Source organism: Nomascus leucogenys, unplaced genomic scaffold (assembly GCF_006542625.1).
Source record: "Nomascus leucogenys isolate Asia unplaced genomic scaffold, Asia_NLE_v1 001341F_40917_qpd_obj, whole genome shotgun sequence".
NCBI classification, from domain to species: Eukaryota; Metazoa; Chordata; class Mammalia; order Primates; family Hylobatidae; genus Nomascus; species Nomascus leucogenys.
This window is the reverse complement of record NW_022097820.1, coordinates 2202-14666: the sequence shown is the minus strand read 5'-3', so window position 1 is coordinate 14666 and position 12465 is coordinate 2202. Positions and strand designations below refer to the sequence as shown.

The window sequence follows — 12465 nt, the reverse complement described above, 5'->3', positions numbered from 1 at the left end:
GAGCCGAGATCGCGCCACTGCACTCCAGCCTGGGCGACAGAGCGAGACTCTGTCTCAAAAAAAAAAAAAAAAAAAAAGAGGAAAAGGGGCAAGAAGCTGGGCTTGAACCTGGCTGGACCTTCCGCCACTCGGCCCGGCCTCCGTCTGTGACTGGCACCCTGTAAATGGGCACCAGGAAGCTCCGCCACCCTCACCAGGATGGTGGGGCTGGGCGGCCGTGGGACCAGGGGCTGGGGTGCAGGCCGGATCTGACTCTCTCCTCCCGTGACGCCCCCGCCCGCCCTCACGGGATGATGTCTGTGTACTCCCGATCCTTCCCCTTGCTCTCTTTCCACTTCCTGTACCTCACGGAGGCGTCCACGTGGGCGGGCGAGAAGGTGTTGGGCTCGTTCAGGAGGGAGATCACACTCAGGAGGATGGTCCTGACGTTCTGCGTGGGGTTCCACCTCTCTGAGGGCAGCTCCCTGCTCTGCGGGTCGTCTACCGGGGAGTGGAGGATGGAGATACACACGTCCCCCGTCTCGTAGATGTTAGGGTGCCACATCTTGGTAGGAACCGAAAGGCCGGTGGAGAGTATGGGTAGTCGATGGGGAACTTGAGGCGCGCCTTGTAGTAGCCGCCCTCGTAGTAGGTGTTGGGCCCGAAGATGGCCACCTCCCAGTTGTATAGGTCGCCCTCGTCCAGCAGTGTCACGCGGAAGCCCTCGACCGGCTCTTCCTGCAGCCCCTTGAGCTCCAGCAGCAGCGCCTTCTGCGAGCTGGGCACTAGCGGCCGAACCATGGCGGCGGCGGAGGGCCCGGGGTCGGCGGCGCCCGAGGCCGCGCGACCACCGCGAGTTCGCCAGATGGGCCGGGCCGCGCACCGTCCGTGGGGGGAGCCACCGGGCCACCGCCTGCCTCCTCCTCTGCTTCGCCGCCGGGAACCCCGAGCGTTCACCAGCTCTGGCCTGATCACTCTTTTTTTTTTTTTTTTTTTTTTTTTTTTGAGACAGAGTCTCGCTCTGTCGCCCAGGCTGGAGTGCAGTGGCGCGATCTCGGCTCACTGCAAGCTCCGCCTCCCGGGTTCACGCCATTCTCCTGCCTCAGCCTCCCGAGTAGCTGGGACTACAGGCGCCGGCCACCACGCCCGGCTAATTTTTTTGTATTTTTAGTAGAGTCGGGGTTTCACCGTGTTAGCCAGGATGGTCTCGATCTCCTGACCTGGTGATCCGCCCCCCTCGGCCTCCCAAAGTTCTAGGATTACAGGCTTGAGCCACCGCGCCCGGCCCTGATAACTCTTAAAGAGGCAACTTGCTTTATGAGAATTTCTTCTGAATTCTCTATATCAGACAGCACAAGATATAGAGAATTATGAATGTAAAGACCATATAAACATAGTTTACAGATGAATAACGCCCATTATTTTCAGCTGCAGGGTTTAGACAGTGTGGAAGCATTGACCACCAGACTTCATTTCCATTGCTGATGAACATCACCTCCAACTCCCATTAACAACAACAAAAACAGACACACACACACACACCAAAATTAAAAAGTCATCTTTTAAAAATCCTGAGCTGATGTAGTCTGCCAGCTAGCCCTTCCTTTCTCAAGTGGCCACTGATAATTCTGCAAGGAAATATTAGAATCAGATTAGATATTTGGAGCCTAAGTCAAAATAATTGCACATTTGTCCATTTTGGAAAGTAATGGAGGCGAGGGGGTGTGTGTGCACTTATATGGACGCACACATGCATAGGTACACACACGTGTTGTGTTTTCTTGTGCTTTAATTTTTATTTTTAAATTGTAAATTGACAAATCATAGTTGTGTATATTTATGGAGTACAAAGTGATGGTACAGTTTATGAATACAATTTGGAATAATTATATCAAGCTAATTAGCATCCACCACCTCAAATACTTGTCATTTTTAATGGGGAATGCATTTGAAATTTACTCTTAGTGATTTTTAAAATGTAGAATTCTTTACTATGTACTGTTTTCACCAAGTTTTGGAATATATCTCAAAGAAAAAAAACCTTATTATTCCTCTTGTATAAATGAGGCTTTGTACCTTTTGACCAGTATCTATCCATTCCACCCCACACCTCCAGCCTCTGCTAAGGACCATTCTGCTCTCTGCTTGTTTCAGTTTGATTATTTTAGATTCCACATATAAGTGAGAACATGCAGTTTTTGTCTTTTTTGGCTTGGCTTATTTCTTTTAGCATAACATCTTCCAATGTTGCTGCCAATGAAAAAATGATTTTCGTAAAGGCATGTAATTGTAATAGTCTCTTATGATTCTTTGTATTTTTGTGGTATCAGTTACAATGTCTCCTTTTTCATTTCTAATTTTATTTATTTGAGTCTTCTTTCCTTTTTCCGTCTAGCTAAAAGATTATTGGTTTTATATTTTTAAGAAACTTAGTTTTGTTCATCTTTTGTGTCATTTTCTAGTTTTCATTTGACTTATTTTTGCTCTGATCTTTATTATTTTATTTCCTTCTGCTAACATTGGAAGAATTTGTTCTCCTTTTTCTATTTCCTTGAGGCATAATACTAAGTTGTTTATCTGAGATCTTTCTGCTTTTTGCTGTTGATGTGTATTGCTATAAACTTTCCTCTTAGAAATGCTTTTGCTGCATCTCGTAAGTTTTGGTATGTTGTGTTTCCATTTTTGTTTTTCTCAAGATATTTTTACATTTCTTGTTAATCTCTTCATTGACCTATTGGTTGTTCAAGAGCATGTTGCTTAATTCTTTTAATTTTAATTTCTTCATTCACCTGTTGGTGGTTCAGCACCATGTTGCTTAATTTCCACATATTTGTACATTTTCTGAAATTCCTTCTATTGTTGATTTCTAGTGTCATATCACTGTTGTCTGAAAAGGTACTTGATATGACTCTAATATTAAATTTGCAAAGATTTGTCTTGTGCTCTAACCTGTTGTGTATCCTGCAGAATGTTCTATGTGTCCCTGAGAAGAATGTGTATTCTGCTGCTGTTGGGTGAAGTTGCTGTATGTGTCTTTTAGGTCCATTTGGTGTAAAGTGTCCTTCAAGTTCAATGTTATTTTCTATCTTTTTTTTTTTGAGACTGAGTCTCGCTCTGTTGCCCAGGCTGGAGTGCAGTGGTGCAATCTTGGCTCACTGCAAGCTCCGTCCCCCGGGTTCACACCATTCTCCTGCCTCAGTCTCCCCTGCAGCTGGGACTACAGGCACCCGCTGCCACGCCTGGCTAATTTTTTTGTATTTTTAGTAGAGACAGGGTTTCACCATGTTAGCCAGGATGGTCTCGATCTCCTGACCTTGTGATCCACCTGCCTCGGCCTCCCAAAGTGCTGGGATTACAGGTGTGAGCCACAGTGCCCAGCCCTATCTTTTTATTTTAATAAAATAACTACCTAATTTATGACAGTAGGAAAGTAGGATCTGGTGTTCTCTGAGCTTCTTTGATTCGTGGGCAGGTGTCTGTTGCTGAATTTTAAAAGTTCTCAGCTATCCTTTTTTCTTTTCACATTCTGGGTGAATGCAGTTTTCATAAAAGGTGCTAGATTTGTGCAACCCTAAAGATAGGTGACTCCTCCGACTCACAGATCCTTGAGAGCCTCTCCCGAACAGAGTTTATCCACACACCCCAATTCCCATACCCACTCTCCCACATAGGTGTTCTGGCCACCAGTAGTCTCTGAAGGATGGAAGATGAAGAGACATAACATGACCTTTATGTGAGTCTCTACTCCTCCCAAAAGAGTGAATGTTCCTGGAAACTTCACCAATAGAAAATCAGGGGATATCAATATATGTAAGCACTCATTACTCATGTAATGGAGGCCTTGGCAAAATGTGACACTTAAATTTCTGCTCAGGGAGAGTAGAAAATAGGCACAGAGAATAGAGAGACTGGTAAAGAATAAAGGCTCAAAGGTGATTGAGTTGTGTTATAGGAACGTCTTGATCAGGCTTTGCTTTATTCTTCTCTTGTGGAGTATGAAACTGGCTGTTACAATTAAATATATTTCTTGATTTCCTAAAATGTTATAGGCTGTTTCCAATTTTTGTTATTTTTGGAGTTTCTTAAATCGAAATTTGATTCAGGATAATTAAAAAATATAATGTTAATGGTAAGATGGAAAGTAGGTCAAAAGGCAATCGTGTTAAACAAGAGGATAATTGGAGATAGGACCTTGAACGTGAAAGTAATCTTAAATTCTTGACTACTACGGTACAGTTTGCATAAAGAACTGAGATTTCTTCAGAAAACTATAGTGAAATGGGACACTGCAAATCAGATACAAATTTAAAATGAACACATTCAATACATATCCATAGGTTATTCTGGATTAAATGTATACATTTTAAGAATAAAGTTTTAAATTTGAAAATGAAAGACTGTTTCTCATCTAAAAGACCGTTGGCTTCAAGATACTTACAACTGTGTTAAATCATCTTCCATTGGTTATAGTTGGTTATGGCATCAGCATCCCCAAATCCGGCTGACCCATACTACGTTTTTCCTAAATCTCTTTTTTCTTCTGTATCTTGCTAAGGCTGCTGGTTCATCGTCCCAATTTCCTGTATTTAAAACCCCAGTGCCACCTTTGACCTTGTCCTTTCTCTTCTGCTCTTCATGTCTTCTGTCTCTCACATTCATTCCAACCTACACAAAAAAAAAACTACTAGGTTTGCTCTTTTTATTTCTTGTTTTTGTTTGTTTGTTGTTTGAGGTAGGAATTTAGTTGGTTGAGGCCTTTATCACTTCTAATACAAACATTTAGTCATAAAAATTTTCCTCTCACCTCTGCTTCAGCTGCATCTTACATATTTTCATATACTTTATTTTTATTTTAAATCAGTTGTATGCACTTTATTATATTGTCAACAAAATAATGTTTCTAAAATAAAAACCAAGACATCAAGGGTTGACTTTCCCAACATTTCTTAACATTAAATCAGCACAACATCTTCCCAGATCTTTTCCTTTTTAGATGGCTCCATACTTTATTCCCTACCCACTTCCTCTTTCCTTTAAAGAATGATTAACAGATTCCATAGACAATTATCAAATAGAACCCAAAATATAACTAAAGTAATTGGAAGTAAAAAAGAAGGAAGGGTAAGATAGTTAACATAAACATGAACCCGTTTATACACTTTTTAATAATGTTTCTCCTTTACTTAAAAAATAAGGAGAGTGTAAAGGTAGTCCTTTGTTTAATCACTGAATCTAAAACTGTTTACTATAGAATAAAACAAGTAAAATAATCATCATCCATTATAAGCTTAATCAAGATGAGCACTGTTTAATCCTGATTAATTTATAACTAATTTTATGCTGCTGGTACACTTTTTAAAAACAGCTTTGTTTAGCCATAATTTAAATTTTGTGTAATTTACTCACTTAAAATGTTTCATACATATTAATATATTCATTCAGTTGTTCAATCATCACCAAAGTTTAATTTTATAACATTTTTGGTACCCTCAAAATAGTCTCAGTACCCATTAGCAGTCACTTCCCATTCCTCCTCCACTTTACATCATTAGGCAACCACTGTCTAAACTTGCCTGTTTGGGAGATTTTATATAAATGGAATAATACAAAATGCACTCTTTGGTTCTGGTTTCTTTTACGCAGCATGATATTTACAAGAATATAATATTTTCACCCAGGTTGCAGCATATGTCAGTACTTCATTACTTTTGTTGGTCAATAACATGATATTATATATATGATATGATACACCATATTGTGTTTATCCATTCATCAGTTAATTAACATTGGGGTTGTTTTTACTTTTTGGCTATTATAAGTAATACTGTAATAAATATTCTTCATAGGTTTTTCTCATCTTGTTTTTAGAGTTTTTTGTTGTTTGTGTAAAGACAGTATTACGGAACCCTAAGGTTCAGTGAAGGAACTCAGGGTGAAGGTGGGCTTACAGCACCACTGTCAGCATCCCTCCATGTCCTGTCGCTTCCAGAAACCAAGCTCACACCAAGCACGGCACAAATAAAAGCCATCACCCTCTTATGAATAAAAAACCATATATATTGTGGAACATTAAATGTTCTGCATGTACTAACATGAGAAAAAATATTTTTTCTCTACAGAGTGAATTTTTTCTTGGGGATTTGTTTTTCTCTAGGGAAGGCTAAAAAGAATTTGTGACTGACCAAATCAGATACCTTCCCAAAGAAGACAGTGCCTTGGACAGTGGTGATGGTGGCTGGAGGCACCGGGTGTCTTTGGCCGGTGCTGAGGGGGACTGACTGGGGATACAGCTTTCTTGGGGAGCAAGAATTGGGGATGTCGCAGGCCTCATTGTTCATTGTTGCACCGGACACTTTTCAAGGGCTGCTGATCTCTGATTTGCCTCTCTCTGTTGGGACAACCCTGGCTCTTGAGAGTGGTTTGTTGACTGCTGGCTGCATAGCTCAGCATTCTGCTGTGTTCTGAGTAGAAGAGGTGCCTGTGGTTGCAGGGAACCCCACAGACGGGGGCTTGAAACTCCCGTTTGTGCTGATTTACCTTCGAGGCATGCTGCGCATGGCAAGGTGACATTTTCTTCTCCAGTATGTGTCCAACTGCTGTCATGAGCTCCTGAGCTTCAGCACTGCTGCTGTACACACGTGATCTCTTTTTTACCGTTTTTTGACTCTCAGCAGTGACTGGTGCTGGCTTACTTTTTTTCTTTGAAAAAGCCCACTGAAAAAATTTCTTGATGTTTTCTCCAAAGTGGCTTACTGAAGGAGGCTGTTTCTTGGATGGCAGTAGCTGGATGCCTGCATCCTGATGGGTGTCTTCTGTTTTCCTGACTGGGGTAACTTGAGGAGTCCTCAATCCTTCAAGCCCCTGTTCATGTTTTTCTAAGTTTTCATGTTTTTCTAAGCCCTCGTAGGGATTCCTAGAGTTCTTCCTCTTGTGAGTAGAGGGAAACATCGCGCTTTGGCTCTCACATGAGCCTTGACAGTTTGGGTTCTTGATCTCCTTGTGCCCCAGGTTGCTCCTTCTGGCTGCCGTGAAGTCACGTAGCTCCAGGGAAGCCCCCATGTTCCCAGTAGGCATGCTCTGGAGATGGCCCTGGGGCACCTGAGAAGCCAAATTCTCTGAAGGATGGGGCAGAACAGATGCTTGCCCATCTGGAAGGAGCACAACAGCGGCAGAAACTTGAGGCTGGGTCTCTGACTTCATGGCCATTCCAGGCTCAAATTCACTAACAACCTCCTCCCTAAGGCACAGCTTTCTTGGATCTTGGGAGACAGACACTGTAGGGAGTAGAGAGCTTTTGCTGGTCCCTGGAGCCTCAAAACCACGCACATCCTCACTTGTGGCTTGGAGGTTTGCCAGCCTACAGGTTCCCAAGGGGACTCTGGGTTGTGGCACTGCCTGCCTGGTCTCTCCAGCCTTTGAAGATTGGGCTCCTAAGCTCCTGCTCTGCTGGGTGCTGCCTGTGAGGCTGTATGTGAGGGGCTTAGATGGCCACCTGCCCTCCTGTCCAGCTGAAGGAGCCTTCAAGGGCCCATGACCATTCCAAGATGGCATCCCTCGTGGGACCATCGGGAACTGCTCACATGCAGGTGAGGAGGCCAGAAGACTCTCTGGCATGTGAACAGATGCTTTGGTCAGCACCTGCTTTCTCAGACTTGCCATTGGTGGCTTTCTAAGGGACGTGGCCACCTCAACTTTTGAGCCAGCCCCAGATTCACAGGTGGCTGAGGAGGGACCGGCAAGCTGTGTAAGGGACAAGGATGAAACCTTTTCCAGTTTAAAGCACCGAATGGGCTTGAGGACCGTGAGGGGTAGACCCCACCTGTGTTTGGCCCGTAACCTCACAATGTGGGCTCCCAGCACCTGCTGAGCACACGGCTCGAGGAAGGAAAGCACCTGGGCTGTGTTCACACAGGCTTTCCCACTTTCCGGGGCTGCTAGATTGCTGGTTTTCACGTGGGTGTTGGGCACGGGAAAAGCGTGGTTTGCAGCAAGCCAGGATCGACGCACAGTCAGGGGGACCAAGCCCTCGTTGGTCTGGCTCAACCTCCTGCCTATGTGGGCTTTCAGGAGGTTTTCTATACGATTCCTCTCTGTGCATCTTAGTAAATCACTTCCCGAGTCACTCCTCAAGGGCTTCCTCAAGATCCTTTCCGACTCCTCAGAGGTGGCCCCCAGAACCTTCCCTGGGAAGCTTTCCATGCCCCTGGATAGATTTTGTGGGGTCTGCCCCAGAATTTGCCCCAGATGTGGGCACGGGTCCTTCTCTAGCTGGAACTTCACCTTCTGTGCCTCCTTGCTGCTTTCGCCTGTGGACATGGAGGACTGCCAGGGCCTGGGTTTGCCCTTGGCCTGACTTGTCCCTGGCGATTCGTCCCCAAGCTGCATCAGATCTGGAGACTCTTGGATCCTTCCCAGGTTGCCCCAGTGTTGGATGATCCACTTTTTTATGTGTTGCTCCGGTTGTCTCTGGAGTTCAGGACTGACTGGAAAGTTCTCAGGCAGAATGGATGTCAAGCTTTCCTGGGGAAGGTTAGGAGTGGAGACACTACGGATGTCCTGAGATTTTTGGACCCTAGAGGGTAAAGCTAACCCACCTTCTAGTTGTTTCCTCAACAAAGGCCATTCAGGGTGCTGAGTTTCAGGTAGGGAGAGAGCTTGCACTTTGTTCTGCGATGCAGGGCAAGCTACTCCAGTGTTCTTAATCAGGGGTGGAAAAGCAGGAGATAGGACAGGGAAAGAGGATTGAAGATGGGCCTGAGCCTCGGCCTGAGCCATAGGTGTGGGCCGGAATTGGGGTGTGGATGAAATAAAGGGTTGGGACTCGGGCCCCAGATGGGACAGGGGCTGGGCCTGGAAAGGCAGTGGGGACAGTGTAGTATCCCTTTGAACTGGGCAGACATTGGACATTTCATTGAACAAGAAAGGAGGAGACTGTAAAGTATAAGACCTGTCAGTTACCCAGGCATTAGCCACCAGGGACTCGCTGTGCAGAGAGGGGAGGCCCCAGAAAAGCTGGCTATAATGCTTCCGAAAACTCTCCTGCAACAGCCTAGGATCTGAGAGCTTCTGAGGACTGGGCAGCTGTTTCGAGTTCTCTCCCATGTTCCAGAATGGTTTTGGGGTTGTGGTGTCCTGCTCAGCATCCAATTTCACTAAATTCCCCAAAGAATTTAAGTGCTTTTCTGGGGTCATTTGGTCTGTAAATGATCCATCATTTTCTTTTTCTTTCCAAATGTTGACCTTGGCTCTTTCTGTGACTTGTATCCCCACGGCATGCTGGCCATCAGAGCTGAGCAAAAACGGGCTACCAGCTTCCATCTGACAGGTCTCTGGTGAGTGGCGGGAAAGATGATCTTTCTGGACTGATGAGTTGAAGGCGCACCAGGTTCTGGTAGTCTCCTGCCACCAGGAGGAGGCAGAAACACGACTGACTGAGCTGTCAAGGCCTGCGATGGCTGGGACAGAAGCCGCCAAATCTCCATGTGGAGACAAGCTTTGAGGGACGGTGCCCAGTGGAAGTGCCCCCTCAGGGGATGGAGTCATCAGTGTGGAGCCCCGCAGGGGGGGAGCAGGGAAGCCTTTCAGAGGAGGCGGAGAGCAGGCCAGAGGATCAGGCGTGTGTGGTGGGTGAGGGAAAAGTGCAGGTGGCTCGGGTGAGGGCTGTTCTAGGGGAAGGGAAGGTTCTGGTGGCTGGGAGGCACTTAGGGAGGAGACTGAGGTGGTCCTTGGGCCTGGTGATGGGGTGGAGGCCAGATCCTGAGGATGCTTGGCTCGAGGATCCGGGGAAGCTACCGGGGAGAGAATGGGAGCAGCATCTTCTATAGGCTCATGAGAGGACCGGGAGGCTCCATCAGGTGCTCTTCTGCCCACCTCACCTGGGAGGTCTGGACCGGAGAGCTGAGAAAGGCCACCTTTGTCAAGGTGTGGCTCCAGGAGGCTGCAGGAGACAGGAGGCATGAGCTGCAGCCAGGAGCAGGTGGGGCCGAAGGGCAGAGTGGGCGCTCGGGCCACAGCCCCTCCACCACCCCACACCCTGAGTGCCCGATTCTCCTGCTACCCTCGCCCCAGGGTTGTACTCCCATCCTCTGCCCCCCAGTCTCCCCATCCCAGGTCAGCTCCAGGCTGCCTATGGCCCTGGGGTCGCATCCCAGCCCTGGTAGGAAGGATGCAGGGAAGGGGAAGTGCCTCACCTCTGCAGGTGTGAAAGCAGGTCCCAGGTCTCCTCCAGGCCTCTCGGGCACTGTCTACAAGCTGGAAATCAGGAGACCGGGTTAGGGCAGTGAGGGAGGGGCCTGGGATCTCACAGGAGGCTGAGTGGCTGTTTCTTCAGGGAAGACCATGGGGAATTAGACCCTGGAACCCACACATCTGTGTCCAAAGCCACATGGCCCAACGGTAATAGCAAGGCATGGAGGGCGGGGCTTTGTCATTCACAAAGGGCTTCCACACAGGACCCCCACCCCCACAGTCCTCACAACTGCCCTCTGGGGAGAAAGGACTGGGGTGGTCTCAAAGAGCTATCAGCCTTAGCAGAGTTGAACAGCTGTTCCCAGGGAGCGGGAGGCCCCCTCACCCCCCTCCGCATCCAGGCAGGCATTGGTCTCCCCAGGACACACACACTGCCCCCTGCTGGGTAATGCCCAGTCCCTGGCCCACCATGGCTTCATTCCGGCATGGAATCTGAGAAGGACCCGGGGTTCTGATTTCCTTCCTAGGAGCCCCCACCTCAGGCTTCTTCAACTGACTTCTTCAGAGTCAGTTCCCTCTGGGACAGACGAGATCAAATTAATCTAGTGTGCCCTGGCAGAGCCTTACCTCTCAGACTGTGGTTTTTCATCCTGCCTCTGGGCCTCCCCCTCCACCGTACGGGACACTGGGAGACACGATGACGTGGGGAGACAAGATGACGCTGGGAGACAAGAAACGGCGAGGAGCTAGGACCGGCTCTCCCTCTCCGCCCCCAGCCCAGCCGCAGCACGCTGCACTCACGAACCACATGGCTGTCTTAGTCTTGCTCAGGGAGCTCTGTGTGCTTCCTCCCACTCATGTTTAAATGGATGACAAACTCCTTTTCTTCTTAGAAAAACAGGAAGAGGGGGCTGGGTGTGGTGGCTCACGCCTGTAATCCAAGCCCTTTGGGAGGCCGAGGCGGGTGGATCACCTGAGGTCAGGAGTTTGAGACCAGCCTGGGCATGGTGAGACCCCGTCTCTACTACAAATACAAAAATTAGCCAGGTGTGGTGGCGGGTGCCTGTAATCCCAGCTACTCAGGAGGCTAAGACAGGAAATAGCTTGAACTCGGGAAGCAGAGGTTGCAGTGAGCCAATATCTCTCCATTTCACTGCAGCCTGCACGACAGAGCAAGACTCCGTCTCAAAAAATAAAATAAAATAAATAAAGTAAAAATAACACACAGACACACAGGGATTTTCAATATGAGGTCCACCACGGACGACGTCAGTCCCTGTTCCTCCTCTCCAGGAACACCCAGGCTCAGGCCCGCAGGAACTGCTGAGCTGTCAGGTAGGATTCTGCTTCCCAGGAGACCAGAGGAGACGTCAGCCCCGGTGGGAGGCCCTGGGGGCCCAGCACAGGCCCCAGATCACCCCACACAGAGGAGGGTGGGCCCCGAGCCACCTGCCCCAGAAAGTGGCTGATGAGCCAGGGCTCAGGGCCTTGTCTCCGACAGGGACCTCCCCAGTCTCATGACCGGTCCTGGGGCTGAGTCCAGGGTTTGATTTCTCCTTGATGCCTCCTGCACTCCCCCACAGATGGACTGAGAGCTTGGGATGGAAATCCCAGTACACGATCTACCCCTACCAAGCCCTGGCTGCCCTGCCTCTCCCTGGAAGCATGATGTTCTGGTCTCTTCTGAGACTTCCCATCGCAGAAGTCTCTCCACTGGATTTGGAAAAGTGGAACTAATAATAAAAAGAAAGGAGAGAATCAAGCTCTGTGGGTTTGAACTGAGGGCTCCTACCTTTCTCTTCCCAGGCGATGGTGAGGGGGGGTCGTCACAACGGAGGTAAGAGAAGTAGGGGAGTAATAGGAAGAATAACCCCAGGGCAAACACCAAGGTGAGGAGGATATCCAACACCCATGGTGTGGGGCTGGGGGCGTTCAGTGATGAGGCGCTAAGTAATTTTAAAGGAAAGGGAAGATTCTCCATGTGAATAGGCGCGTTGCTTTCAAGCAACTGAGCTCTGGGCATCCCGGTGGAGACCAGGGACTGGGGCCCAGGCCTGTGTCACAGAGCTGGGGCCTTGACATCACAAAGGGCTCCTTTGTTGGGGAGGGGCAGTGGGAGGGGGAGGGATGGCGGGAGGGGGAGGGGAGGGCAGGAGGAGTGGGAGGCTAAAGCACAGCCCCTCTCCACCCCCCCAAGCCGGGGATCCCCCCACCCTCCCACCTCCCACATCCCTCCTTCTCACTAAGTTTTGTCAGTGATAGAGCTGAGCCGATTTTCTATTCTTTCTCCCTGGACAT

General features: G+C 48.2%; 1 protein-coding gene and 1 pseudogene across 1 annotated transcript; both read right to left on the bottom strand.

Annotated features, from left to right (window-relative positions):
* Window positions 1–283: 283 nt before the first annotated feature.
* Window positions 284–812, bottom strand: LOC115834369 (annotated as a pseudogene).
* Window positions 813–6228: 5416 nt separating this feature from the next.
* On the bottom strand, window positions 6229–12148 carry LOC100586151 (spermatogenesis-associated protein 31A1-like). Its single transcript, XM_030809119.1, has 5 exons — window positions 11960–12148; window positions 10795–10888; window positions 10170–10230; window positions 9321–9916; window positions 6229–8867 (listed from the first exon to the last, which is right to left on the bottom strand). The coding sequence occupies exons 1-5, from the start codon at window positions 12146–12148 to the stop codon at window positions 6307–6309; spliced, it is 3501 nt and encodes a 1166-aa protein (XP_030664979.1). The 3' UTR covers window positions 6229–6306.
* Between the last annotated feature and the right edge of the window lie 317 nt (window positions 12149–12465).